This window comes from Meriones unguiculatus, chromosome 7, assembly GCF_030254825.1.
Source record: "Meriones unguiculatus strain TT.TT164.6M chromosome 7, Bangor_MerUng_6.1, whole genome shotgun sequence".
NCBI lineage: Eukaryota > Metazoa > Chordata > Mammalia > Rodentia > Muridae > Meriones > Meriones unguiculatus.
In genome coordinates, this window is record NC_083355.1 from 104,586,431 (window position 1) to 104,605,067 (window position 18,637).

General features: G+C 39.4%; 1 protein-coding gene across 8 annotated transcripts in view; it reads right to left on the bottom strand.

Moving 5' to 3' along the window:
• Eml5 (EMAP like 5) overlaps positions 1-18,637 on the bottom strand; it is a 109,853-nt gene that overhangs the window by 33,051 nt on the left and 58,165 nt on the right. For all 8 annotated transcript variants that reach the window (XM_060388012.1, XM_060388013.1, XM_060388011.1 and 5 more), the window contains 7 exons: positions 17,686-17,797; positions 16,566-16,693; positions 12,581-12,722; positions 5,810-5,962; positions 4,590-4,721; positions 2,485-2,573; positions 1,284-1,460 (listed from right to left, as the gene is read on the bottom strand). In XM_060388012.1, the coding sequence (XP_060243995.1) occupies positions 1,284-1,460; positions 2,485-2,573; positions 4,590-4,721; positions 5,810-5,962; positions 12,581-12,722; positions 16,566-16,693; positions 17,686-17,797 (933 nt within the window). The remainder of the gene's footprint in view (positions 1-1,283; positions 1,461-2,484; positions 2,574-4,589; positions 4,722-5,809; positions 5,963-12,580; positions 12,723-16,565; positions 16,694-17,685; positions 17,798-18,637) is intronic.

The following is an 18,637-nucleotide window of genomic DNA, read 5'->3' on the forward strand; positions in this document are numbered from 1 at the left end:
TCAGTAAGTGTCCTGACCTCCACATGCACATAGACAGCCCCTCCCCAACAAACAGATAAGTAAAAACACAGTAAAGTCAGGGAATTCTCAGGGGAGAGGCAGAGAAGACAGCAGAAATCAGGGGACTGCTGAGAAGGCTGAGTAGATAAAGGGACACTGCCAAGCCTGGTGACTAGAGTTTAATTCTTAGACCCACTTGATGGAAGGAGAGAACATACTCTCTCAAGCTGTCCTCTGGCCTCGACATGCATGCAGGCCATGAGGCAATAAGCTCCTCCCCGCAGATAAATGCAATAAAAACTTTTTTTTTTAAATTTTTGTTAAGGAGGATGAATCTGTCCTCAAGTCACAGAGGTTCTCAAGGACTGTGTGATTCTTGAAACAGTGATCTCCATCCTTCCTCTCCTCCCTTTTCCTATTAGAGATCAGATAGGCGGGGTAACCTGCATCCTACAAACCCAAATCCCCAGGTCTGGAATGTTTTCTTGGGTGCCTGAGTTTCCAATAAGTTTTAAACCTATGTTTTCATTTCAATGAGTACCTAAAAATGCTAGTATGGGCAGCTGAAGCCACAATGAACTACAGACCATGATATTATTTCAGCACTCCACTTCAAATTTTGCTTATGTTCATAATAGTTCATAATAATATATATAACTTAATTTATGACAATTAAGAAGAAATGAACTTGTACTATAAGTTTTGTTTCTTTAGTAAGCATAAGCCTAATGTTTTACAATAGCATGGACAGCGCTTAGTAGAAGAAATGAACTGAACAATCAAACAACACAGCCTAGGTTACATAGAATACATAAAGAATCTGTTCCATCTGGGCTCAGAAAAAAATAAATCATATTAAATCAGCATTATTTAATTTTATAGGCATTTAAGTATTTGATTGCCTTCTTTTCTAATGTAAAACCTAACATCTATAAAGCTTATAGTGACTCTTAATGGTATATATTTAAGTTAAATTTACACTAATTATAAAATTATTCAATACTGATAAAAGTAATACTGAGGGAGGTATATTTATATCTTTAATAACAAAAACTACTATACAATGTAACATATAAGCTAAGGCACAGTTCAGTAAACTATAATACTTATTTTAGATAAAATCTATAAATATGATGCCAAGAATAGGGAACACAATTCCAAACCTTTGGTGATATAACATTACATACTATCTATGCATTATTACATTATTAAAACAATGAAATTTCTATTCTTTCCACCATTTCATTACTGTATCATTAGATAAGTTAAATAGAAACACATACTTTAGCTGGGTATCTAAACAGCTTCACGAATCCCAAGTCATCCCCTGTGGCTAGAACCATTTTGTCACTGGTGAGGCAAGAGGCAGTTACATCTGTGACTTCTCCAATTATTGGCCAAATTCCCTCACAACACAAACCAAGTACACTTGTCCATGATGCCCAACTAATTTTTTCCACCTAAAAATTTAAAAAATGCTGTAAGTTTCTAATATTTAATACGCCAAGTCTGAACATTTTTCTGTCACAGTAACAGTTAAGACTTAACAGGAAAACTGATAAATCCTTAGCTGGTTTTACAGCTTTCCAGCCTGGTCACCTGCAGAGAATTTCAACATAGTGTCATTCAGGACATGGGTATTATACACATAGTATGTGTCATAGCTGTTGAGCATACAGATAAAAGTAAACCTGTTTCTCTCCACAGATTAGCCAAAAACAATGCTTACTGTGTATCTAAGTCTCTACTAATTCATTATAAACATGTTCTCCAATCAGTCTAGGAGTTAAGAACTCCGAGAGCCCCTTTCTTTATTAGGCTTCTTTCCTGTTAGATTTGCTAAGCATCTCTTCCTAGGTCATGTCAAATAAAAATTAATGATATTATCAGGCATAAGACTGAGAATAATTCTTTCCTTCCTCCCTTCCCCCTTCCCCCCTTCTCCACTCCCCTCTCCTACCCTCATACACAACTGCCAGAACAATCATCTTAGGTACAGAGGCTTCACAAGATGTCATACACATAGCACGTCAAAGGAGATGACATGTCTTCTCTTTACCAAGGGTGCCTCTTGTCTTTTTAGGACAGGGACTCAAGTGCAGCTGAGCATACACTTCTTCACATTCCTTTTATCTCCTTTTTGAGACAGGGTCTCACTATGTAAGCGCTGCCTGGCCTAGGACTCACCATGTAGAGCAGGCTGGCTTTGAACTCATAGAGACCCATGTGCCTCTCCCCCCTGAAAATACAGGGGTGAAAGGCCTGCTCCACCAGGCTCAGATCCCTTCTTTTAAAAAGCATCTATTTTTCTTTACCCATCTATGTTTCTATCTAGCCTGGTAAAATTAATTCTCCCAAAGAACTGTTCAAATAATGTGAGAATGAATGATCATCACATGTAGCTGAATGATGGGGAGGAGGCCTCAGCTTTCCAAACCACTGTCAACCACATAAATATCCCTACAAGCATCATCGTCCTCCTACCTCCACACTGGGGATAGTTTGTTTTTTTCCTCTGGGAGCTTCAAAGAATAGCTGTTCTTTAGCACCAGTGTTGACCTGTAAAAGCTTTCCTTAAAAGAAAATTGAAAAATTAAAGACATCGTTACTTTGAACTGAAATTCCCAGAAAGAAAATAAAACATAACATGTGATAAACAGCGCATAGGCTAAAACAGAGCTTGTGTAATTCCCTACGGAGAACTGGAATGCTCCAGTCTGCAAAGTGGTTCTCTATGCGCTGATATACTGCCCACCTCTGTGTGTGACCTAGAGTTCTTGAAACTAGTAATTAGGTAAATCCTTTTAGAATAGCTAGAGCCTAGGTTCTACCAACCCAAAGACAAGAATGTCTGCGGACAGCCTCTGAGGCCTAAAACACAGATCCTCTCTGTACAACCCGCCTACCCAATCTACACACAAATGTATTTTTTTCCCTGCAGCGCTCTCTCACTCTTTCTCCCCTCTTCCTTCTTTCCTCTTTTTTCTTTCTTTTTCTCTTCTTTCTTTCTTTTGCATCCCTACTGTGGTTTTCCCTCCCTCCTTCCCTCCTAGTATCTCCCTGCTTCCCTCCTCATCTACTTCTCTTTCTCTTCAGAAAGAGGCAGGCCTCCAGTGGATATTAACCCCCATGGCTATCAAGCTGCAGTAAGACTGGGCACCTCTTCTTCTATTAAAGCTAGACAATACAAACTAGTAGAAGGGTCCCAAAGGCAGGCAGCAGAGTCAGAGACGGCCCCTGCTCTCAGTGTTAGGAGTCAACAAGACCAAGCTACACAGCTGTAACATATGTGTAGAGCGCCTAGGTGAGTACCATGCAAGCTTCCTGGTTGGCGGTTCAGTCTCTGTGAGCCCCTATAAATTCACACACCTATGGATGCTTGATTTTTTTTACAAAGAAGCCAAAATTATACAATGGAAAAAATGAAAAGTCTTCAACAAATGGTACTGGTCTAACAAATGTACTTTAAAATGTCTTGCCTTGTTTTATGATTATGAAAACTTCATTGAACTGTTATTACCTTGGAACATGGTAATAGGTGTAACCTGAGTCTGTGTTCCCAGGCCATGGTCACTCATATTTGGCTCTAGAATAATCTCTCTTTTATTCCCTATGAAGTGACAGTTATGTTTTGCGTGGATATTTGTATTTTGTCTACATTTTTACAGGAAAACTTCAGTTTAAGGCCTGCATTTCAAGATATTCAAGAGGCTAGGACTCTGGCAGGGTACCCACAGGTTTAAGGACTGCATGGACAGAGTGAATGTAAGGCAGCCCTGTGGGATTTAGTGAGACCCTGTCTGGAAGTGAAAAACAAGAAAAGGGGTAGGCACACAGCTCAGTGGTTGAGTACTTGCATAGCATGTGCAAGGCCTCAGGGCAGATTCCTCTATAGTGAGTGGGTTAACATCACCGCATTCTCTTGATCTCCATATCATAAATAATTTCATTCATAAAAGTCTTATTTTTATGTAGGTAGATACATTAGTTGGTATGTACACTGAAAAGAAACTTAAAACATTTTTTGTTAAAATTGCTTGTAATTTTTTAAACATACAAGTATACAGTTTAAGGATTATTTGGGAAACCTTAACTTATAATATGGAATTTGGAAAATTAAAAATGTGAGATATCCTTTAATGAAGGCATATAAATATTTAACATTTCCAAACTTTTCAAAACACTGTTATTTGCTATGCATTCTACAAAGAAGTACTCATTAAATACTATGCCATAAACTTACGAGTTTTAGAAAATACATAGTATATTAAACAACAGAAGAAGTACTTTTAAAATCTTCACTTATATTTCTATTTCCAGATTTGAAATGTGTGAAATTTATCTGACTAAAATAAGGGCATCATGACTAACTATCTCTATTGTATAAAAATTCAGATTACTTTAAAATTAACATTGTGTCACCAACTGCACTCTCATTTGAATGCCGTCAGATGGACTACTGAAAAGCCTGAGCTTGTCTGGGCTTCACCTTGTGCTGACCCACGCACGGCTGCTTCCTAAGGTGCGGTGCTCCGGCACAGCGCTCTGGCACAGCGTGCTCTTACCAGCATTGAGCTGTCAAGTCTCACCTCTTGCGTCCCAGTCGATGTGGGTTATACAGCTGGTGGCTCCTTTGCACACCCCCACTCGCTTACTGCTCATCACGCTGTAGATGTCTATGAAGCTGTCGTGGGATGCCACAGCGAGGTATTTCCCGGAACCTACAACAGAAACACTCGTTTGGCACCTCCCACCTGAGGAAGGAATTTTTAACTTTGCCACTAGTGGAAACCTTACTATCTTTTGGGGGAAGTCTTAAGTGTCTCATAAGCTATACCATAATCATGTACAAATGTTGATGTCAAATGACAATATATTTCTTCAAGAATATTAATAACAAAAATAAGTACAATTTCTTAGTATAGCACATTAGTTAGGTAGACACTAAAATTTAGAGTCATGTATGATCTAATTTTGATACAATCAATCCTCCCCCCCCCAAAAAAAAAAACTCTCTTAAGGGCATAGAGAAAATGGACCACAATCAACATAAGAAATTTTTGTCTTGTCATTAGTCATGTCTAAATTGTAGTGGGCTCTGTAGCAGACAATGAATCAAGGAAATCAATGACATCAAACTTACGTACTTTCAAAAGCATTACTACATCAAAAATATTTATCTATCTCCTTTTATTCACAAACATGAAAAGTAAAGTCTACCTAAAGTGTCTTGGCCCAAGTCACTGAGAAAATTAGTGTCATGAAGATTAAGATTAAACATGACATTTGCACCTAGCAAGTACAGGGCTTTTACACCTCACCTTGCTGCCTAATTAAACATTAAAATTCCGGGACTGGAGAGATAATCAGTGGTAAGAGTGCTTGCTATGCAAACATGAGGACTTAAGTTTGGATCCTCACACCCACGTGAAAATCTGGGTATGGCTATACCTTGTGACCCCAGCACTAAGGGGGACAGAGACAGAAGAACTGTTGAATATGCTGGCTAGCCTAGCATTGGGTTCAGTAAGAGACCTTGTCTCAAAGGACTAAGGTGGATAATGACTGAGCAAGACATCTACTCTTTTCCTCTATGAGTATACACATAACACATGCAGATATACAACACACTAAAACACCACACAGAGGGAGGGAGGAGGGAGGGAGGAAGGAGGGAGGAAGAAGGGCAGACAGAAACAAAGATAGTATGGTCTGAGGCAAAATAAGTTAGAAAAAAATTACACATTGAAAACATTACTCACTGCCAGACTGATGCTAATAATCAAATATAATGTCAACACAATCTCACCAGGTGAAAACTGGATATCTGAAATAATATCTTTTCTGTGGTGAAAGGACACAAGATCCTCTAGAGTGTCTGCGTTTGCCATTAAGAAGCTTCCATCATTGAGACCTACAGCTAAAGCTTTTCCATCGGGGGAAAAGCAGCAGCACCTCCCACCTGAAAGAAAAGAAAAGCATCAGGGAATTTCTATCACATGTATGTGCTTTAAGGACATTTAATGATAAAGAGAAACCTGAATTATTACAGCCTCAAATCAACATAAAAAAAGAAGTAAAAAAAAAATTCCATTAAAACAAACTGACTTCTAAATTTAACAACAATGTACTGTTATTTACCTTAACAGAAAGGTGATGCAAAAGAAAAAACTTTAACAGAGAAAAGCTAACGATGTACATTAAGACTGAGGGTAGGAGTGGGAGTGCTACCTCTGACTGTTCTATTCAATCGAAAATTTAAAATAAGGCCATCTTTGTAACAATGTTTTGAACATTAAAAGGATGCTATGCAATTATTTCTTTAAGCTAGAAAGATCTGCTTCAAAACTATACCCAAGTAATCTTAATACTGTTTGTTATAATGATTGTATTATTCATTTTAAAGGGGTCAGAGCTACAACTGGTAAGTAAAAAGATAGTAACATGCTTATCCTGACAGCAAGAGGTACAGCAAGCTCAGGCAAAGTCTAGAGCATTAGTTCTCGCATGGAATCTAAAGGGTGGCATGGGGCTGGTCTACAATGAAAACCTGACTGAACTGGGAACAGTTATCTAACCATCAAGCACACACTGGTAATGAGAAACCTGGACAGAGCTTGTCATTCATTGCCAGCCAGCGCCAAATTCATACTTCTTTCCCTGTTACAGGGTAGTGAAGCTGAAGCCTGTGCACACTTCTGCTTTGTCAGCCAGCTTTGTTTCGGTCAAGAACGCTATTGTGGAGGGAAAGCCATGGCTAAGAGTACTTTTCAGACAATGCAGTCATCTCCACTGGGAGCTTTCCACGAGCATGGTCCAGAACCCCCAAACTGCTGCTTCACATGACAGAGCTGAAACCTGTTAGCCTGCGACCAGAGCCTCTGGCCAAGACTGTGTTGGTTAGTTTGTCAGTTAGGCATAAACTAGAGTCATCTGGGAAGGGATCTCACTGAGAAAATGCCGCTGGATTGTCCCGTGAGCAAGCCTGGGAGAAGCCTGGGAGGAATTTTCTGAATTGATGATGTTGGGGGAGGGGTGGCCACTATGGGTGGTGCCAGACCTGGGCAGGTGGTCCTGAGGTGTGTAAGAAGGCTGAGGAAGCTAGAAGGGCAAACCAGGAAGCAGCACTTCTCCACGGATCCTGTCTCAGTTCCTGCCCTGACTATCCTTCCTGATGGACCCCAGATGTGAGCAGAAATAAACCCTTTTCTCTCCAGGTTGCTTTTGGTCATGGGCTTTATCATAGTAATAGAAGCCAAACTAGGAGAAGGACTGATTGAACTGGTCAGGACTGCCCTTATTTGCATGGCCCTTATTTGTATGACAGAAATTGTACAACTAGAAATTGCATGCACACTGGGCCTCATACGAACTCCCACACTGTATACAACCCAATATAGACTGCACTCCTTTAAATGGTATGAATTGCCACTTAATGCCAGGAAACTGCACACAAAGCAGCTCAATCCAACCACATAAGGACTTTAAACTGGAGACATCTTCCCACAGCCTTGTATTGCAAATAGTATTCTAGTTACTACCAGTGTGCTGACTTTTGCCACATATTAAATACACTATTTTTAAATACACTACTCTTCCTATTACCTAACTCCTTCCACACTAATTAGTCCTTGGTCCACTACCAGAGTGACAGTGCAGGCCCAAACTGAAGAAAGGGACCTTGCTTCTTTCTTCTAGAGCACTGGAGGCAGCAGATATGTTTATTCGGGTTGGAGTGGGCTGTGGACCACTGTGCTATCATAGCAGAGGCTTTCCTAGACTAGCTGTGGCTCACACTCTTTTACCACTGGCAGGAGGCACAGGGTATGGTGGCATCGAGGCCCTCACCTCCAAAGAGATCTGAATTTCACCCTGAGATGGCCAGTACTTCATGTTCACTCCCTTTTTACTGTCCTTTGTCCCTACAGGCACATCTGCTTTCTTACAGTTGCTCCTTTTATACCCTCCAGAATCCTCTCATGTCTTTAGTAATTAACTGCTTTTTAGTAGCTATCACTTCATAACCTTTGGGCTGAGCCATCTGAGTCCTTGCCAACAGGTAATGAAATGCTAGTGATCGAAAGCATAGGCAGGCACCACAGTTAGCCAAGTTATCTCCAGCTGCTGACTGTGATGACTATCAGCCTTGGGGAGCTGGAGTGTCTGCCACCTTTGAAGGCTGTGCTAATGGCGATTACAAGCTGATGTACAAGAGATTCTGAGTGCATGAATCATTTACAGAGAGAAGTAATCAGATCAGGTCTTAGTGATCAGACCAAGTTGGAGTAGTAAAAGCTTCCACAGCAAGTTTAAAAGAATTCCTAACACCTAATGGTACATAAAAATTAAACACAAATTTAGCTTTGTGGGTAAATGCTGATAACGTCAATTTAATTACACAGCCTCACCACATTTCTTCTATGGAAACTGGGACACTAAGTGGGAGTGCTGAAGTTCTGAACATGAACGTTTGGTTGGACCCCTGACAAGACTGAGCTATCAAACTTCATAATTCTGAGTCTTGCTTGCCAGAGCTCATTTTTGTTTTTCTTTTTTGCAGCACTCATAGTTTGCTTATTTTCTGTATCTTAGAAGTCTGAACTGAAGTAGCTAGCTGCCTTGAAAGAAATGCTCATCTTTCTGAAGAACTCCCAAAAGTACCCTAAGTTGTCTGTCGCTAGATTCATAGCTTGGGTCAAAATATAGCATTCTCTAGAGCAAAGATGGACAAAAAGATGTTCATGTTTATAAGCCACAAAATAACCATCAAAACCATTCACCGTAGCAGTGCAGCAGCAGCCCTAGACGACATAGTGTGGAGGGCTGGGATACAGGCGACACAGCGTGGAGGGCCTGGGTATGATCCAATTCAGCTTCACTCTCTGCTGAAAGTGGTGGCTCAAAATAACTTTAGTACTCAGCAAGCGAGGGCAGGAGGGATGGACAGAGGGGACAAAACATCCTATATGACCAGAATAGAGGAGGAGGTGGGCTCGACCTCATCCACAGGTTTGAAGGAGGATACAAAAAGAGAACATTTTGGGGACATAAGGAAAAGGAGCCCTTACCCCATTGTCTCCTTAAAGCCTCTTGCCAGCTAAGAAGCAAAATTCCAACACACTAGATAATATTTGCTGTAAGTTATCAACATAGAGACAGTGTCTCTTTTATTTGTAAATAGTTTCCAATAAGGATATTAAAATACCAGTGAACTAAGTTTAAAGCCCAAGCCTGTATGAGCTCAAATATGGCTTTACTATTGTCCCAGATGCTTTCTGGGAATCTCGACAAGTATTGCTTCTACTTTGCTACATCCCTGTGACCTAAACTTTTATCTTATGGATTGTAGTCTTGTTGGGTCCCTCGGGAATCTCTCTATGATTATGAAGTGTCTTAGTGTCTTACTAAGTCTTTGTACATAATAGCTTCAAACTCTCCAAAACAGTATATAGGCCATTGAGTCACTGAAGTCTGACCCCCTTATAGAAGCCCACAATCACGCTTTTGGGTGTGTCTCTCTTCCCAAGTGCCCCTCTCTTAGCTCTGTGCTTAAAGTCATGTTAAAATCTCATAGTAGAACATAACTCCACTTCATTCTAGCTCCTCTTGAAACAAAAACTTTCTGTAGCAGGAATGTGTAAAGGTTTGTGCCACATATTCAATGTACATTACTTCCAATTTCCAGAACTTCCAAGTCTAGTGTTCTATATGCCATTTTGTTACTGGCAACAGGAACAGAGAGATATTGCTCCATACTGTCATCTTAGTAGCCTCAGAAATTATTTTCAGAGAACTCAACTTGACCAAACCCATGATTCTTGGCTTTGATGCAGAAAAAAAAAAAAAAAAAAAACAAAAAAAAACCTGACAATAATTAAAATGAGCTAACATTAAATAATGATGGGAGAAAGCTTATAAAAGAGAGGTCACCATTAGAGGTCACAGAGATGTGAGGTTACACAAAGAGAGAAGGGGTGGAATGAAGAAAGACACAAAAAGATAGCAAGAATCCAAAAACAGAAATTCCATAAAAATTCAGAATTGATTATAATAAAAATGTAAGTGGGTATTAGCCATAAAGTACATGATAACGATGCTACAGTCCACAGACCCAAAGAAGGTAAGGAGCAAGGAGGACCCAAGGGGGTACACTTGAATCTCACTGAAAAGAAAAAAATATAGAATAAGCATCAGGGGTAGATGGCGGAAGAGGACTGAGTGGAAGAGGGAATAAGGAGGGAAACAGGAGGGATCAAGTTGAGGAGAGGATGGAGGAAAAGATCACTGGAAGAAAGAACTGGAATGGGTGTGTGGGGGCATCTCCATGACTGGCTAGACATCTAAGACAATGGAAACTCCCAGGAATCTATAAGGGTGACCTTAGCTAAGACTCCTAGCAATGGGGGATATGGAACTTGAAATGGCCATCTCCTAAAACCAGAAAAGACTTCCAATGCAGAGACTGGGACATCAACCCAGCCACAAAACCTTTGACCCATAATTTGTCCTGCCTACAAGATGTGTAGGGTTAAAGATGGAACAGAAATTGAAAAGAACAGCCAACCAATGATTGGCCCAAACTGAGACCCATGCAATGAAAGACAGCCAAGCCCAGGCACTATTAATGATATTCTGCTATACTCACAATGAAAAGCCTAGCAAAACAATCACCTGAGAGGCTTCACTCAGCAGCTGATAGACACAGATAGAGAGACCCACAGCCAAACATTAGGTGGAGTTTGGGGAATCCTGTGGAAGAGGGGGAGGAAGGACTAAAGGCCAGAGGGGTCAAGAACACCACAAGAATACTTACAAAATCAACTAACCTGGGCCCATACGGGCTCACAGAGACTGATCTGCCAACCAGAGAGCAGGCATGGGAGAAACCTAGGCCCTTTGCATATATGTAACAGTTGTGCAGTTTGGTCTTCATGTGGGACTCCTAACAGCAGGAGTGGGGGCTGTCTGACTCTGTTGCCTGCCTTTGGATCCCTTACCCCTAACAGGGCTGTCTTATCTAGCCTCAATAAAAGATGTGCCTAGTCCTACTGCAACTTCATGAACCAAAGTGGGTTGATATCTATGGGAGGCCTCCTGTTTTCTGAAGAGAAAGCGAGGAGGAGGGGTTGAGAGAAGAGGAGGTGAGAGTGAGGGACTGGGAGAAAAAAAGATAGGGGAAGCTGTGATAAGATGTAAAACTAATTAATTAATTAATTAATTAATTAATTAAAAGGTATGCAGGACATTGCTGGCTAAGGAATAGAAACATTCTTGATGATGAGGTCAGCTACTGCTTGAGTATTGAATTATTATATTCTGAATTTCAGTTATGGTGTGTACTGTGACTATAAAGGACTGAATTAACAATAAAAATCTAAAACCACAGGATATCAAAGAGCTTTTGTTTTGTTTCGTTTTTGAGACAGGGTCTTATTGTACAGCCCAGGCTGGCCTGAAACTTGAAAGCATGCCACCTCTACTGAGATCACAGGTGGCCACTAGCATGCCAGCAATAGAAGCTGTTAATGGGGACTTTCCCATGTCATTAAAGAAAGAAACACAAAAGGCTGGTAAATACTCAAAATATATTCACTTCTCAGACTTTAATATAAACATTAAGCCATATTGTATATTTATACCCATGCTTATTCTTTGATTGCTATAAAATTGAGTTATTTGTCAAACATTTTACTTATGACAGCCCATTCACATCACTGTCTCATAATAAACTCAGAATGACATCAATATTATTACATTAACTTAAGCAGTTGTCACAATAACACCAAGTATGAAAGTTCACACACTCAATCCCAGCACTTAGGAGGAAGAGCACTTGTGAGTCTGAAGCCAGCCTGTCTATATAGATTTTGAGGCCAGCTAGAAAGATTCTGTCTCAAAAAAGAAAAAAAAAAATAACACATAGCTCTTTCAAATTAGAAAAACCAACCTTCCCTCTTGAACTAATGTTGAATAAAATGAGGATAACTAAGTAAGAGTATTTAAACCTAAAAATACAGAATCATGAGTTTTACTTGTAACCTAATGTGAGAGCCACTAGGAAGTTTTTTTTTCCAGGCAGTTTTTTTTGTTTTTTTTTTTTTTTTTTTAATATTAACACAAAATAAAAGACCACATATTCTGGAAGCATAAAGCAGGATGAACCCAAGTAAACCCAGACACATGTTCAATGCTGGCAAATACAGAGCTATAAGGAAAAGCAAAAGAGAGCAGTAGAACCCAAATAATACCGCCTCTGCACCAAGAGCTCCAGAAGCAAATACTAGAATTCAAACCTGAGTCAACTGTGAAAATAGATCTACACTACTGGACAAGTGAGGGCACCACTTTGCTCTAATTGGTATTATGCTGTTAAGAGAGCAGTTCAGCAAAAATAATAAAGCTGAATAAAACCACCCTGCCTTGGATCTCTCCCATGACCCTGCCCTTGGAATGTCATGGGTTCAACCCCAGGAAGATGAGGGATTCCCAATAATCATTTACAAGAGACATCTGGGGCTATTTGTGAACGTCAAAAGACTGTGGCAGCTTAATCTTTGTTTGAAGTCTGAGAGCCTCTTACCCTTCTTCAGTTTCCGGACTGCCAACATACAATGACTAGGAGAGAGATCCCATATTCTTAAGGTTTTATCATCACTTACAGTAGCACAGATGGGCAGATAAGGATGTGTGGCCAAACCCCACACCTCTCCTTCCATGTGTCCCTATAAAGAAAACACAGTTAATCTCAGCATAGCCTAAAAACACATGAATCAGAGGAGAAGCTTCACAAACCCGCTCACCAGTGAAACTGAAAAATAAAAATACAAAAATTAAAAATAAAGCTCTAAGTTCAGTAAAGCCGTGACATGGTTGCAAGGAAATTTACTAAAGAAAACCTGGTAGAATTTGGTCAAAATAGCGATGGCATGTGCACTGTAATCCATTCTCTCTTCCCTGGTCACAAATCATCCACATGGAAACCAACACAGACTCCTGCAAAAAAGAACAACTGGCTTTGTCCCCAACTCCTGGTTGGAGGGCCAGCTTCCAAAGAGGGCAGTGTATTGGTTTCTTGCCCTAACTGCCTGTTGGAGGTTAACTTCTTGTGTACAGATAGCAAATAGAAGCTTCTTTTCGCCATCTCTATTCCAGATGTCAACTCTACCTCTGTACAGTGCCACTGATAGTAATGAAGCCCTGTTGTAACTCAAGAAGTCTGAGATCATCGTCTCTTCTTCCACTATCTGTATTTACCTCCTAAAGCCTCCAGAACCCAGAAGTCTTCCTGTTCTGTACTCAACTCCAGAGACTAGACTCTGAGATTTTGCCTCTGGGCAAACTCACTGGTCTATGTTTTAGTATACCATCAGAGTTTATCAAACGCTTTCTAATTCCCTTTAGTCACAGCCTTCACTGTTCTCAGAAGTACATTTAGAGATGATTGTTTTCTGCATTCTTCTATAAAGTCAGTTTCTTTAAGAAGAGACTGGGAGATATATATATTATACAAAATATATATTTTATATACTGTTTAGTATATATAACATTTAATATATACATATATGTATTTGACTTTCTTTTCAAACCATATGGCACTGCTTCCCAAATCACTTTATAAAGCCTGATACCACAACCAAATAACAAAAACACAAAGCAATAACCCTTCTAGCTTGGAGTACTAAAAATCTATGATACTGGCAAACTGAATTCAGCACAAGCAAAGACACTTATACAAGGCAATCAGGAAATCAGGGGTGTCAAACCTCAAAATCAATTAATGTAGTAGCTGTCACAGAATGAAAATCAAAACACCAATAGACCAAAATTAAAAAAAAAAAGCATTTGACAAATCCCTTCTGGCCCATGATTATGAAATAGCTTCATGCCTATACTACCATTACTGAGAAAGTGGAGGCAGGAGGACAGCTGCAAATTCAAGGTCAGCCTAATATGCATAATGAGTTCGTGGCAAGCCAAGATGACTCACAAAACCAAGTCTCAAAAGAAAGAAGGAAAGAAGAAAGGAAGAGAGAGAGGAACAGAGAAGGAGATAAGGGAGAAAAGAAAAAAGAAAGGAAAAAGGGAGGGAGGTTCCTATACTTAATGACAGAAAGCTTAAAAATTTCCTTAGATCAGGAACCAAAACATAATGTCTATTCTTACTGCTTACATTCAATGTTGCATTGAATGTAATATTGCATTGAATGTAACAGCAACTCAAAAAGAAGTAACAGCTATCCAGAACTGTCATGAGGAATCAATTATTTACAGATGACATGATCTTACATATAAAAAATGGTGAAGAATCTATTGTAAAACTTTTAGAACTAATAAATGAAATTAGCAAGTTTATAGGCCCTGTTTCCATTAACAGGATGTGAACAAAATCAACTGCACAATAAACTAACAAAGAGTATTTGAATATACAATTGGGACAATCCTGTTTAAATTGCATCAAGAAATAGGAACAAGCTTAACAAGATAAGACTGTGCAGTGAAACCCACAAGCCCTTGCTCCCAGTAACTGAAAACAGTGACTAACGAGCTGTTTCATGTTCACGAAAACTTGACTCCATTAGGACAGATCCTCAGGCTGATTCACAGACGGCACCGCTACAAACACTGCTGTCTGTGAATGTCCTGGTGGAGATACACACACCCATACTTTTTAGTTAATATAAATGTTTTCTATATTTTTATCACGAGAGTTTCTCGACATTTTCTTCCTTATTCTTATTTTCTCTTCTGGGTGCTTTTCTAAAAGCCAGAATTTTGTGCAAAACTCTTATCAAAGTATGGATTATAATCATATAGGATTTACAATTTATTCATCTCTTTTACATCTTTATTAAAATGTCATAATTTTCTTAGTGAAGGGCTTATATATTTTAGCTATAAAATTCCTGGTCACTGGAACAATCAGCAGGAAGGAGCAGACAGTAAAAGTACGTGTCCTGAACCCTGACAATCTCATTTTGATTCCTAGAACGGTAGGTAATAAATATATTTAAAAAAAATAACATGGTCTGGGGTATTACTCAGCGGTACATTACATATCCTGAATACATGATGTCTAAATGCCTAGCAGCATTAAAAAATCTTTACTGAGACTTTTAACTGGGAGGCCTTTAAGGGCAGCGTCCACACTAGGTTACGATGTAACAACCTGAAAGCCATATAATACAATGAAACTGGACATTGTACCACACACAAGCCACCAGCAAACTCTAAGCAGAGTCTGACCATCACAAACTGCCAATGATGTCAAGCTAAGGTTTAACAATTCTAAACCAAATGGATCTTCGTCTTTGGCACCTAGCTGGCAAGAGCTTGGTGCCCATGTTGAGGGACACCTCCCTAAATCGCTTTTGACTTGGAGCGCAGTCCCCTGCTCACACAGTGCTCAAATAAAGTCTATTCCATTTACTTTATATAAAATTTCCTCTTTTAAGATAGTATTTTCATTTATTCTTTGAGAATGCCATACATGTATACAATGTATTTTGATCACATTTACCCACTCTCCAACTCTTTTCATCCCCCAGCCCCACACAACTTTCATCTTAACAGACATCAGGTATGATTTCTAAATCTTTCTTAAGGAAATTTTAAAAATAACTCCTCTGTATTCGTGTCTAGAGAGTATTTGTAGTAATACATCTGAGATCTCAGAGACAGACAGAGAACCATGACCAGCCAGATGTGTAGTGTATAGCCCAAGGGAGAAGATTATGAGTTCGAGGCCAGTCAGTTAGACACACACACACACCAGAAACCCCATGACGACTTCAGTGTGTTTTACTTAAAAGGCGTATTTTGTAGGTGAAGCTAACAAGCCATCATTAGCACACATCTTGCCCTTTACGCGATCTCACTGGCTGGGTATTAACAATGACGCACTAAGGAAAGCTCGAGCAGTGCTCGATCTGTGTGTGCTCCTTGGTGTCCTAACAAGAATGAAGTAGAGAATTAAAGACGTGTCTGTATTAAGAAAGTAGGCAGAAGCAGAAGCATGGGCAAGCAGTTCTCCGTGAGTTTGAGGCCAGCCTGGTCTATACAGCAAGTTCAAAATCAGCATACCACAGCACAACTACATCTTTAAAAAAAAGTTTATTTCTGAATTTTTATTAGCTTCTTTCCACTGATGTTTTCAGTAATACAGTTTAAGCATATGGTCATACTTTCCTTTTTCACTTCTGTAAGCTATAAACTTAAGATTGATTTAACCAAAGAGTTTCAGAAAACAAGTAACTTACATATAAAAAAACAGGCTCTAAAATATTTAAATATGAAATGAATGTCTAGGTCACATCAATTTAACTAGTTTTTGTCCCACTGAATCATAATGATAAAATTTTACTCAAGTTTGGCAATGATTCTACATGAGAACATGTGTATTCATTTACTGATTGTATCTAGCCATTGAGCTAATTTTCTCAACTTATATTCAGACATATTTCTCTACCTCATCCTGCATTGTTTTCACAAGCGTCCATTTGCTTCTCATGTTGTGACTGAAAACATGAACCGTAAAGGCACAAAGCGAGTGTTCTCACTTAGCGTACCTGGACGAGCAGTGTTATTGGGCCACTCTTATCCACTTCTAGTATTTCACCATTCTTCGTGCCAACCAAAATATGGCCATGTCCTAACGATATGGCACGGATGGATGGATTGTCCTCCAAGAGCAGACCTGAAATGTTAAGTGGAGAAGTTCTTGAAGGTATGAAGTTAAGATAATTAAAAAATATGTGTTTTTCCACTGATGCTATTTTGATGGTAAAAAAAATCACATTATTAAGTTTTTTATTTTAGAAATTCTAGTGCACTGTATTTCCTTTAACTAGTCAATTTTTAATCTCAAAATGTAACAGAACCTAACAATGTAGAATTCTGTTCTACTCAAATACTACACTTTCATTCCAATAACTATTTCTTCCCCTTATACATTAGCAAAACTTCCTCTGCTTCCTGTTCCCCTTAGGTTACTTATAACACCTAGATTCTAATTCAGCGTAAGATATATCCCTGTATCCAGTGTGTTGTAGAAAGGCCTCAGTAACGTCTTAGTAAGCATGGCAGACCTAACTCTTGCAACAGATCTTGTGTGAGGAGGTTATTAGAAATAGAGAATTTGAGAAGAAAGTTAAACTTTCTGAAGGGGAAAGTGAGGATGAAGTCATATAGAATAAAGTGAGCATATGGTTCTGTCACTGGGGGGAAGAAGAGACTCTAGGAGCAAGCTAAAGCTTGCAGAAAAGGCCTTGATGTTGGAGGGAGTACGGCACAGTCCCTGAAAGTAAGAGATATACTGAAAGAAAAGATGACAAAGGATCCATGAGGCTGGGAGGAGGCCAGCACATTCTCTCCTTCCGCAGTGGGCTCCAGGGGCTGAACTCAGGCTGCTGTTAGCTTCTTCAGTAAACTTAAATGTAGCCTGACAACAAGCTCCTGGGTGCTGGTAAGTGTGAGAGTTAAAAGTTAAGTATGTCGTAGTTAGTTAGTGCTTCATTAAATGCATCAGAGAAAGGAGGATGGTGACTCTGGTATCATGTTAAGTGAGTTCTATTTAATTCTGATGCTCATCAAGAAGGGAAAATATATTTCTTGTGTTCCGCCTCAGTGAGTGAGCATGTTGATAAATAATTAGTCTTTTCCTAAAGAGTAGACTAAATATGAAACCACCTTTAGATCCTGGGGCTAAATCAGCTCTTTTTATAGCATAGGTCTTGAGACATCTTTCAAAGGAATCATCCCAAAGGGCTACCACACCATCTTTTCCTCCAGTTACAAATCCCTATGAAAACAAAGGGTTCCAGTTAGTAAAGACCAAAATATAGCAAACCTAGTTATCTGCTTTATATTGAAAAACTATAGAGACAAGAATGCAGCCAAAAGTCACAGCTTCTGAATAAAATAGATTAGTATGAGGACTATTATAGTTTCTAAGCATCAACCCAGAATCTATAAAGGAGAAGATGCCAGAAGACCACTTTCAGCAATTACATGCATCCTTCTAAAGCCTCCTACTTTACCTCAAAAAAGCAGCAGCAATGGTACTTCAGTGTGATCCTACATGCATAATGTTGACACACAACATTGGCTTAATTAATAAAGTAATCTTTCATTTTCCTTTCATGTGTACATGTGTACATGAGAAAGAGAAAAAGAGATGAGGGAGAGTTATGGAAAGAGAAAGAGAGACAGACACAGACAGACACACAGAGGCATAGAGAGAGTGAGTTTCTGTACAGGTCAGAGGACAACTCTCCTTCTACTGTGTGTTCTAGGGATGAACTCAGATCAGCAGGCTTGTACAGCAGGTATTTTACAGGCAGAGCCATCTCACCAGCCCTTCCTTTCCACTTATTTATCTATTTATTTATTTATTTATTTATTTTTAGGCAAGTCTCTGTTTATAGCCCAGGCTAGCTTCAAACTCACAATTCTCCTGTGCTGAGATTATAGACATGAGTCACCACTTTTAGCAAAGTTGCTTGTTTGTTTTTAGGAAGGGTCTCATGTAGTTCCGGATGCCTTTGAATTACTCGTGCATCCAAAATTGACCTTGGGTTTATGATACTTCTCCCTTCATCTTCTGGGAGCTGGGATTACAGGGATGTGCCACTATTTTATA